This window comes from Athene noctua, chromosome 1 (genome assembly GCF_965140245.1).
Source record: "Athene noctua chromosome 1, bAthNoc1.hap1.1, whole genome shotgun sequence".
NCBI lineage: Eukaryota > Metazoa > Chordata > Aves > Strigiformes > Strigidae > Athene > Athene noctua.
In genome coordinates, this window is record NC_134037.1 from 65,185,058 (window position 1) to 65,206,016 (window position 20,959).

The 20,959-nt window shown below is 36.4% G+C and overlaps 1 protein-coding gene across 2 annotated transcripts in view; it reads right to left on the minus strand.

Moving 5' to 3' along the window:
• The window catches only part of HBS1L (HBS1 like translational GTPase), a 61,420-nt gene that overhangs the window by 4,415 nt on the left and 36,046 nt on the right, over positions 1–20,959 (minus strand). For both annotated transcript variants that reach the window (XM_074896367.1, XM_074896369.1), the window contains 9 exons: positions 12,997–13,253; positions 12,372–12,537; positions 10,027–10,144; positions 8,104–8,250; positions 7,359–7,433; positions 6,463–6,580; positions 6,214–6,282; positions 2,884–2,988; positions 782–872 (listed from right to left, as the gene is read on the minus strand). In XM_074896367.1, the coding sequence (XP_074752468.1) occupies positions 782–872; positions 2,884–2,988; positions 6,214–6,282; positions 6,463–6,580; positions 7,359–7,433; positions 8,104–8,250; positions 10,027–10,144; positions 12,372–12,537; positions 12,997–13,253 (1,146 nt within the window). The remainder of the gene's footprint in view (positions 1–781; positions 873–2,883; positions 2,989–6,213; positions 6,283–6,462; positions 6,581–7,358; positions 7,434–8,103; positions 8,251–10,026; positions 10,145–12,371; positions 12,538–12,996; positions 13,254–20,959) is intronic.

Sequence of the window (20,959 nt, forward strand, 5' to 3'; positions counted from 1 at the left end):
ATGAAATGGCACTACTGAAAAGCCTGTAACTTTCCCCTAAAAGCAAAGCATAAATCTGCAAAGCTATCAATGCAAGGAGTTTTCAAACAGTAGCTTGAAAGTTTGCTATCTGAAGTCCAACTGGAATGTAAAAAAGCTGAACAAATAATAGTTCCAATTTTCTGGACTGAACGACAACTGACACTTCCCTAAAAGCTTGAGGCTAACATTTAGCATGAAACCTATAGACTGATACACACACAAAAAGATTTGCTGTGTCTCACTGAATGTATCTGACCCTGCAAAAAAAGGGTCAGCAAAACATTTACTAAAACAAGTGTTACAAGCAGCTAAATGTGTTGAATTAACAGCTTCCATCAATTCCACTCGTCCAGATTTACTTATTGGTATGCAATGACAGTTGTTTGGATCTGTTTTGTTAGAATGACTTATGATTCAATAAGCTCTTCGATAATATTTTGTTTTATTTAGCAATAAGGATTTACTTAATTCAGCTATTAAAATGTCCAAGGACAAGTCTTAAGGAAAAAGGCATTGAAGGTTACCAGTGTCAGCACTAGGGCAAATTATGAAAGCTATTCTTCTGAGGTTGCCGTTGTACATGTAGCAGATGTTTCCAACGTTTGTACATGCACACCAGGTGATATGCATCACTTTGGTTTTAAATATCCTGGTAGCCACATCATTCTTCAAGTAAACCGCTGAATTGTTAAGTGTATTAGTTATAAAGCTTTTCATTAAAAACAAACCGTTACTTAGACTGAAACCCAGTTTTGCTCACTTGATTTTGATGATATCCATGCCGGTCAAAGTGAGACTAACGTGATCTCCTGCTGCAGCCCAATCAACTGGTTCATCGTGCAGTGTGATTCCTGGAAATGAGTAAGAACAGAACCTCACAGTGAAGTACCTAGGTTCCGAGCTACAAACAAACAGCTCTGTTTGGGCCATTTGTGCTTCATCAACCATTACTCATCAGTTTTCAGTATGAATGGGTTGAGAGTAAAAGCTTTTTAACTGAGAAGACTGCGGAAGCCTTTTCCCCCCCCTCTTGTTGAGGACTCACTGTTCTCTCACCCCACCCTGCACAATAACATGGCTTTATTTAAGCCAGAGGAGAGGACCTGGCACTTGTCATACTGTGCAGATGACGCAGTCCCGAAAATGCCGTAGTACTAGTATCTCCATATCTGCCCCACCCATCCTTTGAGGCACACGCACACCCTAGACCGCATCTTTCATATACTTTAATGGTACTATGTCAACTTTCATTTACCTTAAGCGGGTTTGCTGACTCTTTCATAAAAAAGCGTAACCAATGCCTTTCGTTCACAACATCGCATCTATTAGAAAGCATCTTTAAAAATAATTTTATTCTGATTTTGATGTATTTTAATCACTTTAAAAGATAACCTGGCTAGCGGGTGAGGACAAAACTAATTGTTCCTGACTTAACATTCTGAAGTTTCTGGTAGACAAGAAGCAGCAAAGAAAAAACCCTACTTTATTTTATAAATACTGCACACATTTACAGGATCTAGTTCTATTTTGCTACAGATTGTATTTATTGATTTGCAAATCTGTTCCCAAAACCACTTGTCAAAAACATGCCAGAAAGCATCATTCAACTAAAAGCATGTTAAGTACTGTTTTTTAAGTGGTGTTGATAATTATTTCACATATACATGTCATTCTCATGGAATAAGTGAAACTCAGCCTCTTGAAATGAAAAACTGGAATCCTAATGTGCACACTACCTTCAGCAAATTTTGTACGATAAATTAAATTATCTCTTCTTTACACTAAATATAAAAGTACATGCTTAATGAACTAATATGCCAACGTTTCAGCCATATGAGAGGGAGTACAAAAGAAAAACCATAGAATTGTACCACTGGGGACACTCAAGACAAAATACATCTGTTTCCGTGCTACTTCCTCCACTCCCAAAACAGAGGAGTGACTACAGTGGTCTAATACCCATACTCATCCACGTTACTGTAACATTCCTGTGCACACGAACAATGTACATACAACCGCATAAACAGACACACTGAAGAGCTTCCCAAATTAGCACTGACTGAGCTGGGTCTGGAACAGAACAAAACAGTTAAACCAGTCCACTGCTGAATTCAGGCTAAACATATACAGAAACCTATTCACTTATTTTGAGGGTTTAATTTTTTATTCATTGGTCGATGTAGAAAAATCATAATTTTATCTTTGTTCGTACATGAAATAAAACCAACTCTGCAGTACAAGACAGCAAGCTTAATCAGGAAACAGCAATGTCTTGACTTAGTGATTCCTCTTTTCTGAAATCAAATGTATTGGAATTTAAATCCAATTTTCTTCTCGTTTGTAGTTGCTCAAGATAACTGTATCTTCAAAGTTTGTACATTATGAAAGAATCAGTGACAAATCTCAACATCAAACAGCAGAGACTTAATTCTCAATCTTTTTCACAGCTAATTCATAAGATTAATTTCTAAAGGTTGTTCAACATCCTCACACTTCTTAATAGCAGTAACACTCCACAGCAAAGCTGAATATTAAGGAGTTCTGTACTGCATATTTTTTTTACAGACATTGCTGGAACTCAAGTATTTTTACAGGTTCTTTATAAAGCAATGCCAAAAGTCATGAGGCTGTAACATCTGGAATATCTGATATGGTAAAAAAAAGGTAAAAAAAAACACGCAAGATCTCACATACTCTTCACAGACATATTTATACAGACACAGTCACATCTAAAGAAATTCGTTTTATGCTTTCACATTTTATGTTTGACAGTTAGTATCAGTTTGACAGTCTGTTACCATTTCAGTAACTGCTTCTAGCCCAGTATTGACCTGAAAGTAAACACGCTTCTGAAGACTGTACCTTTTGCAGTGCAAGTTTCATTGGGAGGCATTGCCAGAAGTCGTTCTCCAACTTGAATATAGCCTGCTTCTATTTTACCAGTCACACAAAATCCTGATCCTTGGTCTGTAGTAAAGACAGCAATAATTTCCAAAAACTTCATAATAAGGTCAATTTCCCATCACAAGTTAACCCTTCAGCAATGCATAGGTAAGTTTTTAATATCATGAGGAGACAGATTTTTTTCCCCCCTCAGTAGTATTCAGCACTTGCAAGTTAGCCAGCTGTGCATCATAATGAAAATGAAACATTAAATTCAAAACTTCTACATCTTAAGTTTTTCAGAACTAAGGGAGAAATATAATTCTTTAAACAAATGCAGGTACATGAAGAAATATTTTTTTATTTTTCAATATTATATTAAGCTCCTTAATTTCTAGCAATTTTATTTAATTCAGCACTTTTTCACTACAATTACAGATAAAAACCCAAACTACAGACCTCTCAAAAATTCTCATGCACACAGGTTCAAATTCCTATGCCATTTACTGTCTAACTGACTCAGAATCCTACATGCTCTGTCTGCATATTACTTTTACTCCTGGGAAGTCAAAGTTGATTCATCACTATTTAATATGAGGAGCTATTATAATTGTGGATGACGTAAGTATTTCTAAATAAAAGATCTGCAAAGTTTTTCTTCCTCAATGTCCTTATACTCTGTTCATTATTTGAATACATCAATTATTTTCAATAGATGTGCTACACGTGCACATTTATGCACCTTAAGAAATGCCTCATCTCCTTAGCATATTTGCAGCTGTGTTTAAAAAGAATCCTCTGAAGTGATTCTACAATGACATTTTCAATATCCATACAAACAACAAATATACCTTTTGCTGAACATTAGAATTCAGTGATAAGCAAGAATCTTGGTATTTTGTGTGTCACATTAGATTAAAAGCTTAATTTAAAGCTGAATTCAAAAGAGCAAGTTGACCTCAAATATTGAGGTCACATACTACCAACTTGCTATTTTGCATCCATCACCATTATTGATGAATGCTTCTATTTATCTAGCTGGAAAAATACTACCAGTATGCCTGCAAGCTAATTTTCCTCTATTCATTCCAGCAAATGAGATGAATGCAATCAGTTAACAGATGACATCAGATGGCAAAAGAACAGAAAACTGGAGCAGCAGATACTTGCTAGAAAAGGCATCCCAAAGTCATAGTACAAATACCACCTCAGTATAGTACACAAAAGAACCTGAAGCTGGCTCTGCAAGCACTTGCAGGCAATCAGAAACATGAACTGGTTCCAGACTCCGAACCACTCCCAAGTACAATCAAGAACCATTTTTCTTTTTTTACACATCATCACCAGCTCTGGCTTGGTAAACCAGTGTGGCATTTGAAGCTTCATTATCTCACATGCTGATTGCTTCCTGCAAAGTATCGAGTTCCTTCAGCTCCCCAGGAAATCAACACGTACAAAATGGATAGTGGGCGACAGAATCGGGGCATAAAAAATGGCCTGATTTCTGTGGATCATGGTATTTGGGTTCTGCCAGGACATGTTCTTTGTCCTCAGGATTTGGCTGCTGGACAAGGCTTTTCTAAAAGTCAGGTCAAGTCATACCCTAGACAGCATTATAATATGGCAAGAGGGGACTGATGCAGCGGTGAAGGAATTTACCTGATCCTCTTGGATCAGGAGATAGTTTGCCTGGAGAGAATAAGAGGGCTATGGAAGGCAACAGCTAGTATCAGGCTAAGGTAGATGAATCATATGTGTGGGTAACCTTAATAAAGAAAGGGGTTTTCCAAACTACGTATGAGTACATTCAGCACTCTCACTTTTTTTTACACATTTCTATGGACAGGTCCTCCTGAGCATGCACAGGTACTGGAAGAGAGCTGAGAACAACTGTTGCTTCATGTACTTGTACCTGCAGCTACTTCCTCTCATGACATCCAAGTTTATTTTGAGATCACAAGGTAAGAAAAAAAAATAGCCTAAAAAACACCTAAAAGGCCACATTTAGTGATAAACTCTGTATATGTAAATCAAGTCCCTTCCAAAAGCATTTTTTTTGCATACTTTAGCAAAAAGTTAGACTTTTCCACAGAACAGATTTAGTCAAAATTGCTCATTTTTTGACACTTAGCTCAACACAAAAATGATTATTGCAACAAAAAAGTCATGATAATATTTTAAAAGATCTCAATCAATACTCCTAACACATTTTCCCACAGCTCACAAAATTTAAAAAAAACCCAAAACCATACAGTGACGGCCTATATGATGAAACTAGTGGTAACATATAAGGGGAAATTCTCATGCAAGGTTTCAATATTTAACATTACGGCTTCAGCGCGTTAAGTCAGCTAACCCAGGGCATGTACAGCATCTAGTGTTTTCTCAAAGACCCACATGAAAATTGTACAATACTTATTTCTCCAATTACAATCAGTATTTTGATCTGGTTTGTTTGTATTTCCCCTATAAACACCCTATATATAAAGTAATTTTTTTTTTAAATACGAATTTCAATAATAATATTTGATTACAAATGTTTATATTTCAAATGCTGTCATTTAGTTTGCAACATTTCTCAAGGGACCTACAGAACATTTCAAATTGATTGAGTGTTGCAAACCTTATTTCTTCTACATTAACTGTAAATATAAATGCATTTAACTGAAAAAAAATATCAGCTTTACCATGAAAACCTTAAGGGTTCAAGGCAGTCTATTTTCTCCAGACAATGGTAATAAGAACTGGTTATAGCTACTTGCTGTCCATGTGTCTATCGTGCTAGGGAACAGCTAGGTGACTTTGGCTGGTTATAACAGTCTCACCATCACCACCCTTTTCTTCCACCTCACCCCACAAATTTTTGTACAAAAATGAAGGAATTTATCATTATTTACAGCTACAACAGTGAACATGAAAGGAACAAGTCAAGCTTTTTTAAAAACTCGCAGTGGAAGGTAAAAAAAATCCAAAGTCACATTCATAAAATTTAGAGAAACATTAGTTTAGGCAACAAGAACCAGTTTGGGAAAGAGAAACTCCCAAATTCTGTCCCACAGAACAATCAACTCATTAGCCAATTAGCTGGTCATGCAGATTTTATTCCTCAATCTCTTTTCCAGTGTGTTTCTCTTTCAGTGGTACTATTGAAAATTTGACAAAGAACAGTGCTTGGAAACTTACTATTCCTGTTCAAGACTACTGATACACATAAAAGCTCCTACTTTAAGTATTATTTTTACATAATTTTTCAACACTTGTGTTAAATATCAGTGAAATGATGGTAAAAATATTATAAAACCCACCAACCTTTAAAAACATCAGCAACACACAACCTAAACGGTTTATCCACTGATCTCTGTGGTGGCTTGAAAGAATCTGCAAATAAATTTATAAGACTTTTTAGGATTTCTGTATTCAACAACTGTCTCAACAATTCCCACTTAAGGATAAATCAACTATATTTTATTCCAAAGACTCTGTCCCACATTACCCCCAAAATAAAAGTTTTGACATACACAGGATAATTAGTTTCTAAGTGAGAAAAACTGTACTCACCAATTTGCTCTAATAAACACTTTCCTTTGTACCACTGTGTGAGGTCACTTGACTGACTCCTTGTGACCAGATTGTCACCACCAAGGCCACTTGTTGGGATATAAGCCACATCTGATTCCTAATTAAGAAAACAAACAGAATTTAAGCATACATTAACAACAGGAATTTCCAGCAGAAGCAATAAGTGCATTTTTCAATATTATGCATCTAAGCTATAAAAGAACAGTTTGCACATTCATATTCTCCCTGGAGAAGGCAGATTACTTTGTGGATCCTTTTCCTTTCTCTTTACCTCTTGCCTGATTCACAGTGCTCCAATAAAGTCAGAGATACCTAAACATGATGATAGCAACATTAACAACTAGAATCTGAGTTCAGATAAGGAACTCCAATTCCACATCTGACAGGCAGAACTTTGGCTTGAATTGCTGGTTTATGCACAAGGATTTCAGGAAGGCCACAGCCAGTCTAAATGGATAGTAGTGGGAACTGAGGAAACGTGAAAAGAACAGTCAAGAACGGCAAATGGAAAGTGTTCTTATGAGTTCATAATCCATGCTGACACCTGCTCTGGTATAAAACTCTCTACTGTCATTCATGTAATCCTGAGCATTAAAACAGGCGATTCTTGGTCTGTTCTGCTCCGTGGAGAACTATCCCAAGAAACTATAAATGAGACAAGTACCCCAAAGATTCAACAAACCTAGACAGAGTATTAAGTAACTGACTAACCTTATCTGGGGCCTAATGTACACCCCACCAGTAAGAAAATGGATCTGCTATACTATGTGCACATAGTAGTAACAGGAAAGTGACAAAATAATCTGACCATAAGAAAAGTTCATCCTACCCAAATGCCTGAACAAAGCAACAAAAACCTCAGACATTTAGTTTACCTTAAAGCCAGCTTGTTTAAGAAATTGGCCGAGCTTACTTATAATTTCCTGAAATCTTTCCTGTTGCCAATTGACCTAAAATAGAACAAGATTACAATAATACAATTGTAGATTTTTAACCATGAGTAGAACATATAGCTGCATGTTATCAACTCTGTAGTACCAGTAGGTGTTCTTCACACACAGCACCCGATGAGTTTATAAATATGAGATTTCCAGGTGGATTCACAGTTGAATACACAAGAGCATACACATTAACAATTACTGATAGCAAACAACACACCACTTGACTTGCAAGCCCCCTTTAGTTTGATTTGTCCTTGACAGCACCTTTTTTTTTTCCCTAAGTTTAGACAAAATTCAGGTTCAGCAAGAACATATACAACACAGTAATAATCTAAAACACAACTAGTAATATTTAACACATTTCACAAGTTTAAATAAAGCTCTTAATGTCCTGACCTGAATGACCACCAAAATGCCCTTTCAGATGCCACTGGGTTAACTGCTTATGTGAGATTTTCACAAGAGGGACCCCTACTTATTTTAGCACCAAAACTATCCTGTGCTTTGAAAATACACCCATAAATAAAAAGTAATGTAAAGTCTAAACACAAGAGACAGAACTGAGAATCAAAGAAAGAAACAATACTGTATTATTAGTTTCACAATATTGATCCTTAAACTTAGGGTCCACAATCCTAGATGAAAGCCCTTCAATTAAATGAAAAAATTAAGCACGTACCTGGTCCATTTTATTGACTGCAACAGCTAACTGCGTCACTCCAAGAGAGCGCACTAATAATCCATGTTCTCGAGTCTGTCCACCCGTCTCAAACCCTGCTTCAAACTCTCCTCTGCTAGCATCCACAACCAAAATAGCCACATCAGCCTAGATTGTTAAGAGATGGAAATAATATGGGTGACTGTCTATCAGCTGTATTTCACACAAAATGTACTTTACATGAGAGGAATCCTGATGTACTTCAAATGTAATTGAAACTGCTCAGTCCTATCTGTGTCATGCCCACTTCGGTGAGATATTATGGCATTATGTCATCTCATGTCATAAACCACCATTTTCTGTTAAACACGAGCCAACTCTGGGTTTGGGGAATCTGTCTTCTTCAAACTACTCACTATGGATGTGCTGCACAGACCTCAACTGAACAAAAGCGGCCCATACTCCAGAAGTTTATGAATGAATGAGAGCACAACATCCAGAACTCCCTGACTTAGTCTGAATACCTTCATAGTGAGAAGCTGCAAAAATTACAGATAAATCGCCTCACTATACAACTGGGACAACCAGTTGACTGCATGTTGAATGTGGATGCTTCACAGTCCACTCCACATACTGGAGCATGCCAAAATCACAAGGTGGAAAAGACAAAGTAGCCTGTTTTATCATCTAGGCAGACTCTCTGCCACAGCATTAAAAGCAAATAGGTATCGCACAGTCTACAGCACTGCACAAAAGTCAGCATGTAAGCACAAGTTAAAAAACACAGATTTTGCTGGTAACCTTAAATGCTGCTAATATTTCTTCTACTTCTCCTGCTTTGGTAACAGCCAGTTACTAAGCAATAGCAACAGATGTGAACAATACAGGTACTGCTGTCAAGAGGCAGGTTAAGACAATTTCATAGGACTGATGAGATGGACATAATGGAGAGGAGAAAAAGGGGTACTTTCTTCCTTTCCTTACAGGCTTATGCTTCAGGATGCCTGGAGAAGGAACAGAGACAGCACACTGTCCTGGCTCTGAATTCCCCTTGCCTTGTCCAGGCGTGAAATCCCCACAGCTCATACAGAGATGGCGCAAGTGTGAGAACGGGAAAAGGGTGAGGGATGAATTTCCCCACAGCTCTCAGCCTCATAAGTACTTTGTGGTGAACTTCTCCCGTAAATAAAGGACATCCTGCATCTTCTAAATTATAAAAACCGTACCTCAGGACTTATGTGAATTAGCCATATGTATCAAAAGGCCAGATCCTCGCCCTGATAAGGCTGATTTGCATTTTGCTTAACAGCAGTTGGGGATTCACCTAACAGAATTCTCCATGATAAAAAGGCATCAAGAGTATCAGTCTTGTAACCACATGTTTTTCTTCCCTACCTCTGATCTTTATTTCCATAAATTAAATAATTAACCTATAGGAGAATGGTAAGTGCCATACTGAATTCAGTGAATAGTGCCCAATACTTTTGACTTTACCTACTGTTCCTAAAGCAACTGGCATGTAGTCTCAGCAAATGTCCTAATGATCACACTGATGCATTCTGCATAAACTTTATCTGTGTTATGTTTTCCCATGCCATATGAAAGACATTGTTAAATAGAAGAATGCCTTTTGTTTGACTTCTCCGAATGTTTTTTCTTTAATCTCAAAACCACTTAAAATCTTTACCTACAAGACCATTTTCACAAAACTTCTTGTTGATATCTGAATAGCTTTCAAACTTAACTTTCATTTTATCAAACTACAACTTCAAAAATAATAAACCTAATAGAATAATAAACCTAATAAAACTCTCCTCCAAAAAGTTAATGTCCAAAAAATGCACCATCAATGATTCTATTTCATCTCAGATTTTAAAAGAAAATCAATTTAAGAAAGTTAAAAGTAATAATGCTATTCAAAAAAGAGGTTTAGACCATCTCTACCTGTGCAGCTCCTGTGATCATATTTGGAATGAAGTCTTTGTGGCCTGGAGCATCCATCAATGTAATTACTTTAGTCTTTGTCTCAAATTTGGTCATACCCACATCCATTGTCACTCCCCTTAAACAAAGCACAAATGCAATGCATCATTAAAACTTCTTTGAAAGCTTCATAGAGATATAAAGTAAGCTATTAAAAACATAATCATCAATCTATACACTCCGTAGCTTTCACTTGATTTAGTATGCACAAAAAATTTGAAAGAAACCTGCTTACTGGCAAAGCAGACCTCTAGAGCTGCCTTTCAGTAACTCTAGTCATGAACTATCACCCACTCATAGTACTAACTCCATGCACCCATAGACTATGTCCCAACAAGCACAGTGAGAACATGAAAATGGTGCTGTGTATTTAAACCATTACTAATTGTACTTTTAATAATTAGCTCTTCAGAAAAAGGTATCACAGAGTAACAGAAACATAGCCAAGAATGAAAAAAATAGAAGCTATGGGATTATAAAGAATAAGTTACATATTTGCAAAGATCTACATGCAGAACTACTAATTATTAAGGAGGGATGGCAGCACTTTGACTCAGTTCCACATCTCACTAACAACATGTTCTACACAGCACATAGGATAGGATTCATCTGATGAAATGCAAACACCTATCATGCACGTGATAGATATCTGGGTTAGTCATCTGCATTTTCCTTTATAGATGATGAAGACAGGCACTTTCGAGGGACAAAACTTCTCACGTTAGTACGGATACTTAAAATATACTACATTCGATGACAAAAAAACCGCACCAAAATAACCCCACCCAAAACCCCAGACATTTACAGACGGCTCCAGAAAGTTTTTTTTTTTTAAATACAAAACTCAAAGAGAAAACAGAATCAATCAAAAATACCAATTCAGAAAACTTTTCCCTTAATAATTACAATTCATCTTCTGAAGAGAAGTCTGGTACCTAAATGCACAACTGTTGGACGCTAAAAAAATCATAGGTCAAGGGATATTACTTTTAAGGCTCATGACCATTTTTCCACAAACTTTACCCTTTGCAAGCAATAAATACTTGTCTCTATTTCCAGTTTCACACGTTAATTACATCCTATCAAGGGTAGCTTGTGTTAGTAAAATAACATACTTAATGAGGTGTTTAAATATTCTACTACAGAGCTGTGAAAGGAATGGATCTTCAAAGTTTGTCTGTTTTCCACCCAGCTACATCTATGGGAATTAAGAAAAAGACCCTTCCTCCATCAGCTTTTCCTCTTTACATCCTTAGACAATAATGTAACAACACCACTACCACTACGGTATCATCAGCCTTAACTGATGTAAGGCTACTTCTAAAATTTGTGTTTGGTCACTTCGGGTTTGGTTTACCCCTTGCCCGTACCTGCACACTGCCTCCTTCCCACCCCACAGGTTTGTATGTGCACTTCCTAAATTAAAGGACTCCCATACACAGAAGTTTAGCCATATACAGGGCCACTGCAAAAGTATATTTGCCTTTAAAAAATAACAGTTACACACTGGATAGGGACTTCCTTACTCCTTGTTCTTCAGCATCAGTTTACATCGTGAAGGTTACCTTTCTAACCAGAAGAGCTTACGTGCTACAAAACCATGGGTGACAAGTGATTGTACAAATATAAACACATAAGAAAATGCCTTTTAAAATCATTTTGTGAACACAAATATCACATCTTTAACTTCCCATATAGTGTTCTAAAAGTTCTCACAGATTTTGTTTTTAAAATTAGCTTCATTGCTTCCCTATTAGATACTTTTTCAATATAATAAAATTTTAAATTTTGTATTTCAAGTTAAGAAATTAGAGGCAGTTTATAAAGAATACAAATATAATTTATCAATTTAATGTATAGATTTTATATTCAATGTAACATACATCACATGTGATGGAACTGACATTTCAGTGCTAATCCTGATACCCTTCCATTGAAAAATTTAACCTAGAACTCTTCCATACAATGATAACCAAACTGAGAGAAATTTGGCAGCAATAAAGCAGTAAGACAGCTTCAAGTGAACTCACTCAGCTACTAGAAGCATTCCACACTGTAGTCCTACACTGCACTCCACAGCATAGAATTATGTGCAGAAATACTCAACTTCTCATTCACATTTCTTATGACCAAATGAGGTTTTTTTTTTTTTTTATATGTACTCATATAGACAAAGAAAAATATTGGTAATAAATATTAAGTAAATACTTTTAAACATTTTAGTAGCATTATTGGCAGATTGGTATTTCCTGACAAATGCTGGTCTTTCAGGAAAAAAGGTCATTCCCATTAAGAGATATTTCTACCTTTCTCTTTCTTCACCGGTTTCATCCAAGACCCATGCATAAGCAAACGAAGCTTTGCCAGCCTTCTTAGATTCTTGTTCATATTTGTGCATAGTTCTTTTGTTCACATTTCCCAAAAGGTAGAGCAGATGACCCATTAACGTACTTTTACCTGCATCAACATGTCCTATGGAGGAAAATAAATACATAAATTTTATTATTTTACACATTTTAAATATAGTACAAGAAGAAATATAATAAAACATATGAACATCACATGCACTAATAATGCTTATGCAATCCATAGAAATTTACAATCCTGCAAAATAAGAGATACAGAGAGACAGTTTATTGAAACAGTCAGTTAGCATGACAGCCATACAGCACCTCAAAATTCACACTAAAAAGAACACTGCAAGAATGAATCCAAACCAAAGTACTTTTGACAGTAAAGTCAACCTCACTGTTCCAGTCAAGAACATCTGAATGTACTCCATCCAATGATTAACAGTCAAGCAGATGCAACTAAAAACAGAATGAGATTTCCCTTCCCTGGAGAGAGGACAGTTTTGCTTCTTTATCACTTCTAGATTGAATCAACACAGTTTTTAACCTCTCTGTCAAAAATGTAATTTAACAGTATTACCTATTACCACCAAATTAAGCAGCTGCTTTCCTCCTTGTCTCTTCTCCAACTCTGCTTTCACATCTATTTGTGGTTTTGTCTTGCTTGACTTTTTTACTGGAGTAGGCACCGTACTCTGCTCTTCCGAAACCTGCACTACTTGGGGTGAAAGAGTAGATTTTGAGACTGCCTCAAGTACCCCAGAAGCTACACTGGCATCTTCAGTTAAGAGTCCTTTCTGAGGTGTGTTAGCATGGCCATTTTCTTCAGCAATCACACTAGGGAAAAGAAGAAAACACAAGGAATGCAAATGACAAAGAAGCTGTGGAAATACAGGAGAGAAATTGAGTTTCCCTTTGCTATCACATAGACCCCAGACAAAGAGTATGTGATAAGCCCATTAAGGTGGAAGTGATAAGCAGCTGGATACAAACTGCACAGATACTAGCTCTGAACACCCTGTCTGAAAAGCACTGTGTACAAAAGCAAGATAAGAAATAATCTTGTAAAATACATGAAACGGAAACAAAAGCTTCCTGCAGCCACTTCTTTTAACAGAGAGGGAAAGGACAGTTGTGCAGAACAACTACAGAGAACAAGTCATCTCTGAAGTAAGAGCCCAAGTCAACTTTGAAGCATTAATCCTAAAACAACTTCCTCATACACTACAGGTATTGCAGCTGAACGTAGCAATGTTCTATTGTGAGAACAGCAATACAGCATAAAGAGCAGATACTAACAATATCTGAGCTGCAATTTAAGGTGCTTACACAGAGCCATAACAGATGAGTTACATTTATCAATACTGAGAAAATTTGGTTTATGTATAAAATAAGGCATCTATGACTAAAGAGATCTGGATTCCCCAACTCCCCTTCTCTAACACCGTGGTCTCCCACAGATCACCATACCAACCCTAACAGTAAATAATTCTAAATACATTATTCTCTTACACTCACTCTTTTTGTCTCTGATTTGTAAACGAGGCTATTTTCCTAATTTACACAAGAGTTCTGAGAATACACAATATGATTCTTCATCTGTTATGGCAAAGATGACCACTAAAGACAAACGTGAAGTAACATCTTCAAGAGAGCAAAAGCTTTTTTGCCGCCTGACTGAGCTCCATGGTGAGGTTTTAATGTAAGCAGCAAGACAGGAACAGAAGTTGTTAATACAGGTGTGACAACATTATATCATGGCAAACTCAAATATACAAATCACTGAACATTACAGTATATTGAAAATACCTACAAAATACTGTATTTAAAACTTTACCCAAGCAGAAGAAGCTTCTTCCCCTGGAAACCTAAAAATCCTTTCTAATGCAGTACCATCATGCTGCAGGCTGCTTTCTATGGAACAGATTCATTCAGACTCAGACTGAAGTGTCTCCACAACCAGTGTGATTTTTTCATTCTCCACTTTCTGCTTATGTACCACAATTAACTTCCCAATTTTCCTCTTTTTAACTTCTATAAACAAAACTACTTATTTCAGTACTTCAGTATCCTACATCATGGCATCTCTGCTTTTATTTGACATTACTTCTCATTTTCTGTCTGCATAGGAGATTTGCATTGCATTAGTCCCTTACCATTACATACATCTCAGGAAACAATACAGTCCAAGCATGTTAGTCTACTGAACAAAGCAGTTCAAGAGTTATGATCTAAAAAATGAAACCTAGGAAATGTTCAGACAATGCAAAATTAGCCTCTCATTACAGCACTAAGCAACATGGGACATTTTATAGGTCTCTCTTTTTCCCCTCAGTTTCAGAACCCACCTATGTAATCAGTACTGCAGCAGATGGAATTTGACACCTTTTTTATAAGACCCAAAGCCAAGCTTTTCTCCTGATTATGAGACCCCAAAGCAGAAATGTGAGCACTCTTTTTTTTTTTGTTTGTTTGTTTGTCTACAGCTCCACAGTTCAAGGCCAGGATCTTACATCAGGGATGGATACACAAGCACATTTCTCAAATTAGCTAACAAAAGACCTTAGTTTATGCCAGCTATGTCAGTTGCAGGGGCACAGATGGTACTTGTGCTTCTGCATAATGGATAGACAATTGTGTATAAAGTCTATTCACAAGAACTATAAAAATAGTCTAAACCACTTGAAGGAGAAATACAAGTTCATATCAAACTACTGTCTTAGGTCACACCATAATGACATTTTAGACCTGACAATACGAAACCAGCTGTACTGTATCACACAGTATAGCCTTAGACAAGCTCTAGTATATAACATTGTATCTTGGCAAGCTATCAGAACCCTCTATAAGAAGATACACTTGATTCCCTAAATTCCAAAAATTAGCATGTCATCATTGCTCTAGATGTAGCTATGGAGAAAGGTGATGAGACATGAACTATTCCACAGAAAAACAGTCACTACAGTTATCTGTGCTTTCTTTTACTGGAAAAGATAAGCGCATTTCTATAAGGCTTAAGACTCTTAATTTTTAAAATTCCTTAAATAGTACATTAAGTTCAAGCTGAAAATCTACTTTGGAATGGCACAACAATGATTTTCTCCAATCTCTCTTCAGGAAAATTTTACTTCATAAAAATTGACTGAAACCAATCAAGTTGCTAGAAGGCAATACACAGAATTGTGGTGACAAATTTTTCTACATGTTTTAATAACATATTTAAAACTATCTGAATGATACAAAGTACACTGCATCATTTTTGCCTGAATCGTATATTAAGAGAGCCTCATATTTACAATTAATTTGCATTGGAGATCTTTTATCAAGATTAAGACTCTCTTCCATCTTTTTCCATTTTTTCAGATAAACTTTACTTCAGCATCAGTATAACATTTAGCACTTTCACACTGAAGTACTATGATTAATGCCAATATGTAAAGGTCACATTGTAATGCAAATATGGTATTTTATATTGGTATCAAGTTTTCTTCTTTGAAATCCAAATACCTGAAGTTCTGGAGAGAAGTATTTGTATAAGAAGCCATATCAAAACAGCCTTTTCAGTTGGCAGTAGTTTTATCTCTTTTTCAATGTCTGCATTTCTTCCCAAACCAAATTTTCAAAACTGAGAAAAATTTAAAAGGAAGATACTTAGATGAAGCTGCAAGTAATGTGACGCAAAAATATCACTCTCATGTTTTTGTACAGTTTTCCAAAATATATTTAAAGACTGTCACAGCAAGCCTATTAAAAGACAAAAACTTATTTTGAAAAACAGATTATTTGTGAACTTCTAAATTCTATTTTGTTTAGCTAATCTTTTTTTTTCTAATCCCAGGTGCTGAGATCTTCTTTAAGTCCAAAGCCTGTGTCAGTAAGGATTCCAAAAAACAGGATGGATACTGAATATAGAATTCAAACTAATTACAGCACCTGAAAGAATCTTGGTTATTGTCAGATAAAATAACCACTCTCTTAATTCTGAGTATCTTTTATTGTGACTACCACTACTTAAGGCTGACAAATAGTTTTTGTTTTGGGTGCAAAGAAGTAGTGCTAGATAGGAGTGAAATAGAGAGTGAAACATGACTCCAGCCACCCTAACATTAGGCCTTGTTACTTTTCCATGGGTGCAATATTTCAGCAGTCAGTACATTGCTCCATTTAGAGTTTTACAGGTTTCAGATACTATCATGTTATGGAAACCTGAAAACAATCTGTGCCATGATAGACTTGCCATTTCAGAGGAGAAACATCAGAATGCATAGAGTGTATGATCTACTTACAGAGCATCTCTGATGAGATAATTCAGTTTTTTCTGACCGATGCCAGAGAAAGGGAGAGTGAGTTTATTGCTAGGTACGTAAGGAGGAAGACAGGCAGATGAAATGTGCAATTCCAGTGGAATCCCACCCATGGAAACTTCCATCCCATGGAATTTCATGAAGAAAGATGCAGCAATAAGACCCTGACAGTTAGTTATTCCTCATGGCAACCAGATGAGTAGTTTATTAAAAGGCTGGCAACAGCTCAGAAAAACACCTAGGAACTTCAACTCTAACAGTCAATGAAAAAATGAATGCCATTGAAAATGCTTTTCAGTAAGCCTTCTTCCCTGAGATTTTTCAAAATTATTGAATTGAAAATTTCTGTCAGAAGACAGAGAATATACGATAACATACTACTACCTAGTACGTCACTAGTGCAGGTAGTCAACTGCGTTAGCAAGCATCTTCGGTAACAAAGTTCCAACTTTGTTTAAGTTGTGCTGAATCATCAGATCAAGGAAAATTTATATTTGCAGGAAGAGCACTTCCTAACAAATTGTTTGCATCTTTGTACGAGAACTTGATGGAACTACCAAGAGCGGTCTCAGTTTGCCAACATCTGAGCCTGTATGCCACAGGACTGCTAGCTGCTAACATGGAGCCATTGATTAAGCAGCTCATGACATCTTTGAAATTACAGAACCATTATGCACCTTGTATGTGCACTGAGGTCATGTACTCAAGAAAGCTTGAACACCAGCAATTCAGGCACAAATGTCTAAAGAGCTTACCACAGCTTTCTGTTAGGAAATCCGCAGACATAAAAAAGCCTGACAAGGACCAACATTTAGTCAAAATTAAAACTGCCAGGCAGAAACTTCCTATGTTGTCTTGCCAATAAGGACCACAAGAGTAACTGAGTAAAATATCATGGTTACATCACTGTTTTCTGGGAAAAATTAAGAAATACAACATATGTTGTTGTTAAACATGTTAGAAGACACTAAATCTCACACAACTGTTGAAAGGTCCACACTACTATGCATTCAAAGAACTACCTGAAATCTTATCTGCTGAAGATTAACTCTGCATAATTTAATTTTCAAACATTATTTTCAATTTTCTAGTCTGAATGCTTAGTGAATTATTTTTATACAAACGACTCTTTCGGAGTACTTACAGTCATTACAGGAATGTCTACGTTTATTTCCCCTTTCAAAATTATTAATTACACAACATTGGTCAGGCTGGTTAAAATAATCAGCCTTTTTTGCTAACTTCTTCTGGCTTCCTTCACGACATAAGAGGAAGAAAAAGCCTGGTAAACAGTTTTGCTAGAGCATCAGAAAAACAGTTTATCAGAAGTGAGCAAACTCCATTTTCTGTAGATAATCCCACTAAGAATACCCAGCAAAAGCAATTGATACTTAAAGCAATTAATGACTTCTGATAATCCGTTCATTTTAAAAGAGATTCATTTATTATTATGAGGTCATACCTCATAACAAGACTAAAGCATAACGACTGAAAAGCTAGTCAAAGAATGATTACTCTTGTTAATGCTAGGCCACTGGTTTTAACAACACGGTCCATGAATTAACTTTAAAGTCCCATAAAAGGTGACAACAAAAACTAGTTCATACATACTATACAACCACATTCTAATGGTGTATGCACCAACACCATACAAGTATTTGGGGGTGCGAGTAGGGGGTTACAGTTACAGGTATTTTAGAATCCAAACTGCTATGAATAATTTAACACTGTGCTTTTGGTCAGTGATATAAACCATGTACTTAGAAATCTGTGTTATTATAAACCCTCTGCAGTACATTTATCAATGCAACAATAACATAAAAAGGGTCTGAAAAGAGCCAAAAACCCAAGCCTTTCTTAGGTGTTTATTAACACAGATTCATTCTGCTCCCTGACAACTCACCCTTATGCTGTCAATAATCCAGAAGATAACTGCAGAAGAAAAAACCCAGCTCTGATACTCATGGAGTTGAGGCAGGGGTTCATGTTTTGCTTTGTTTTTCAAGTTTAGAAATAGATGTGTACAAAGTCATGACAAGCTTGCAAGACAATGCTAGTGCTTCAGCTAACTACAATATGTTTAGCAGAGACATTGCGCAGAGACTGTAGAAAGAAGCTAGTCAAGGCCCAACTGTTAGGAAAAAAAGATCAGGAGAGCAAATGCCACCATCCTACAGCAGAGAAGGAAAAATACGATGCAAATATGGTCAAGGCCTCCTCCCCCATTCTTTCTGTCAAGGTCCTAGTGCCTTGGCAGTTCCTCCACAGTGGCCTGTAGGACAAAAGAAGGAGGCGATCACTGACGCCTTGAAGCAGGGGGCTTTAAACATGCAGACAACTTCACAGCTTTAATTGAGCTTTCTTCCATATTTATTGATTGGTTGTGCTCCAAATCTCATGCTCTTTTACAAATTGCTCCAAATCTTACTATTCCTCCCACTCAAAGCTAAATGCCTACTGTGCATCTAATTTTTACAGCAAAAGAGTTTTGTTCTTGATTAGTATTTCAGTAGTACCATGAAATAACTGAGGTGAGTTAAAAACATCTTCACAATATTGAGGATTTATCTAAAGGGATTACAAGCAGGTCCTGAAGGCTTAATTTTTTTGTGTCACAAAAATAGTATGTCACTAAACTGGAAGCAAGCATGATACAAGCTCTTCCAGGGTCCCTGAAGAGAAGCAGAGTCGCTGAGAACCATGTTAGAGCCCACCATCTTTCCTCAAAGACTGAATCATCACTAGCCGATCCAGGAATTACTCCACTCTACAGATGAGGAAATATTCTTCTTATCTATTCCTTCCCTACAGAGCAGGCACACATACCCAAGGTGTGGCAGCAGTTGCTAAATAAGCGTCAGAGATACAATATTCTGTATTTGTTCTTTTTTATAAACTAACATTTTAAATAGTCATTATTACAGATAAAAAATTCAATCACTATTATCCAGGTCTAGCTGGAAGATCTTTTCCACTCAAGATTCCTTTCTTTTTATAAATTTATATCCAAATTAATTTAATCCACAAAAGTCCCCATGAAAAACTCCAGTTTATAAATGTAGTAGAAACACCGGAGATGAAGGTGCCATGATACTGACAGGAATTTCATGATCAAGTCCAATTGTCACTCTAAGTCACTGATTAGTAGAGGCCAGGAGGGGAAAAAAAAGTTCCCTTTTATATATTGCAAATCTCAAACAGCACAGAAAGAGGATTTTGAAAGGCCCAGAAATTTTTCATGTAGAGCTTATTGCATCTAAGCAGCTGAAAGTCATGTGTCTTAGCAATCACATTTAGCAGTACAAAGGGAATAATGACATCAACTTCACACTTTGGATTAAAAGTGCTTAAGAGACTAAGTAGATGTATCTGCTTGTTTTCCACTCAGTTATCAAACATGCACAAGATACTGTAAAATAAAGAACATGCTGCCCTCTTACTCCCAAAAATGCTTTCCAGATAAGAACTACAAACACTACAGTATGAGGTGAGGGTGTTGGCACTGTTATGTTGCAGGAAAACTTTTTTCCTTAAAATGAACGATGGAATTTCTTGCCACAGATTAGGTGGCTATTACAAGTTTGGGTTCAAAAACACAATAAGCAAATTCAAGTGGGAAAAATCCATTAACCATTCATAACAGAAACAGCCTAATTAAAAAAAAAATTAAAATGGTGTGGAGCCACTGAATGTAATGGCATTCTATGGACTGTATTCCCAACATGCATGTCCTCTCCTTACATATTTCTTTAAGTATTCACTGCTGGCTACTGTTGTAGGTAGACTCTGATCCAGATGTCTGTTTTCATGCTCTCACAAGACATCCCCCCAACAGTTCCAAGTCAGGATAAAATTAGAACTACTGTTCAACCACTCTAATTTAGCTAAAGCATAAGGAGGACCAATTTCTTCTCTACAACAGTTGCACCCTGGACACCTGTTAAAGTTAATAAAAGCTGCAGAGGAAGGCAAACTTTAGCTGTAAGTGATTGTTCTCCCCATAAATTATTCTTAAATTAATTACTTCCTTTAAAGAACAAGCAATTACAGTTAAGATTTATTGATTTCATAATTCCACTTAGAGAACTAAATTTAAAATAAACGAACCTCAAGAAAGTTCAGTATTCTATGAAGCGGATGTTTAAATAATCTGACTAGCTGATATCTCTGCCCTATTCATAGTGAAAGGATTTGTTAAACTCAAAACGTGAGGTACTATCTTCTGAAAGTAATTCTGAG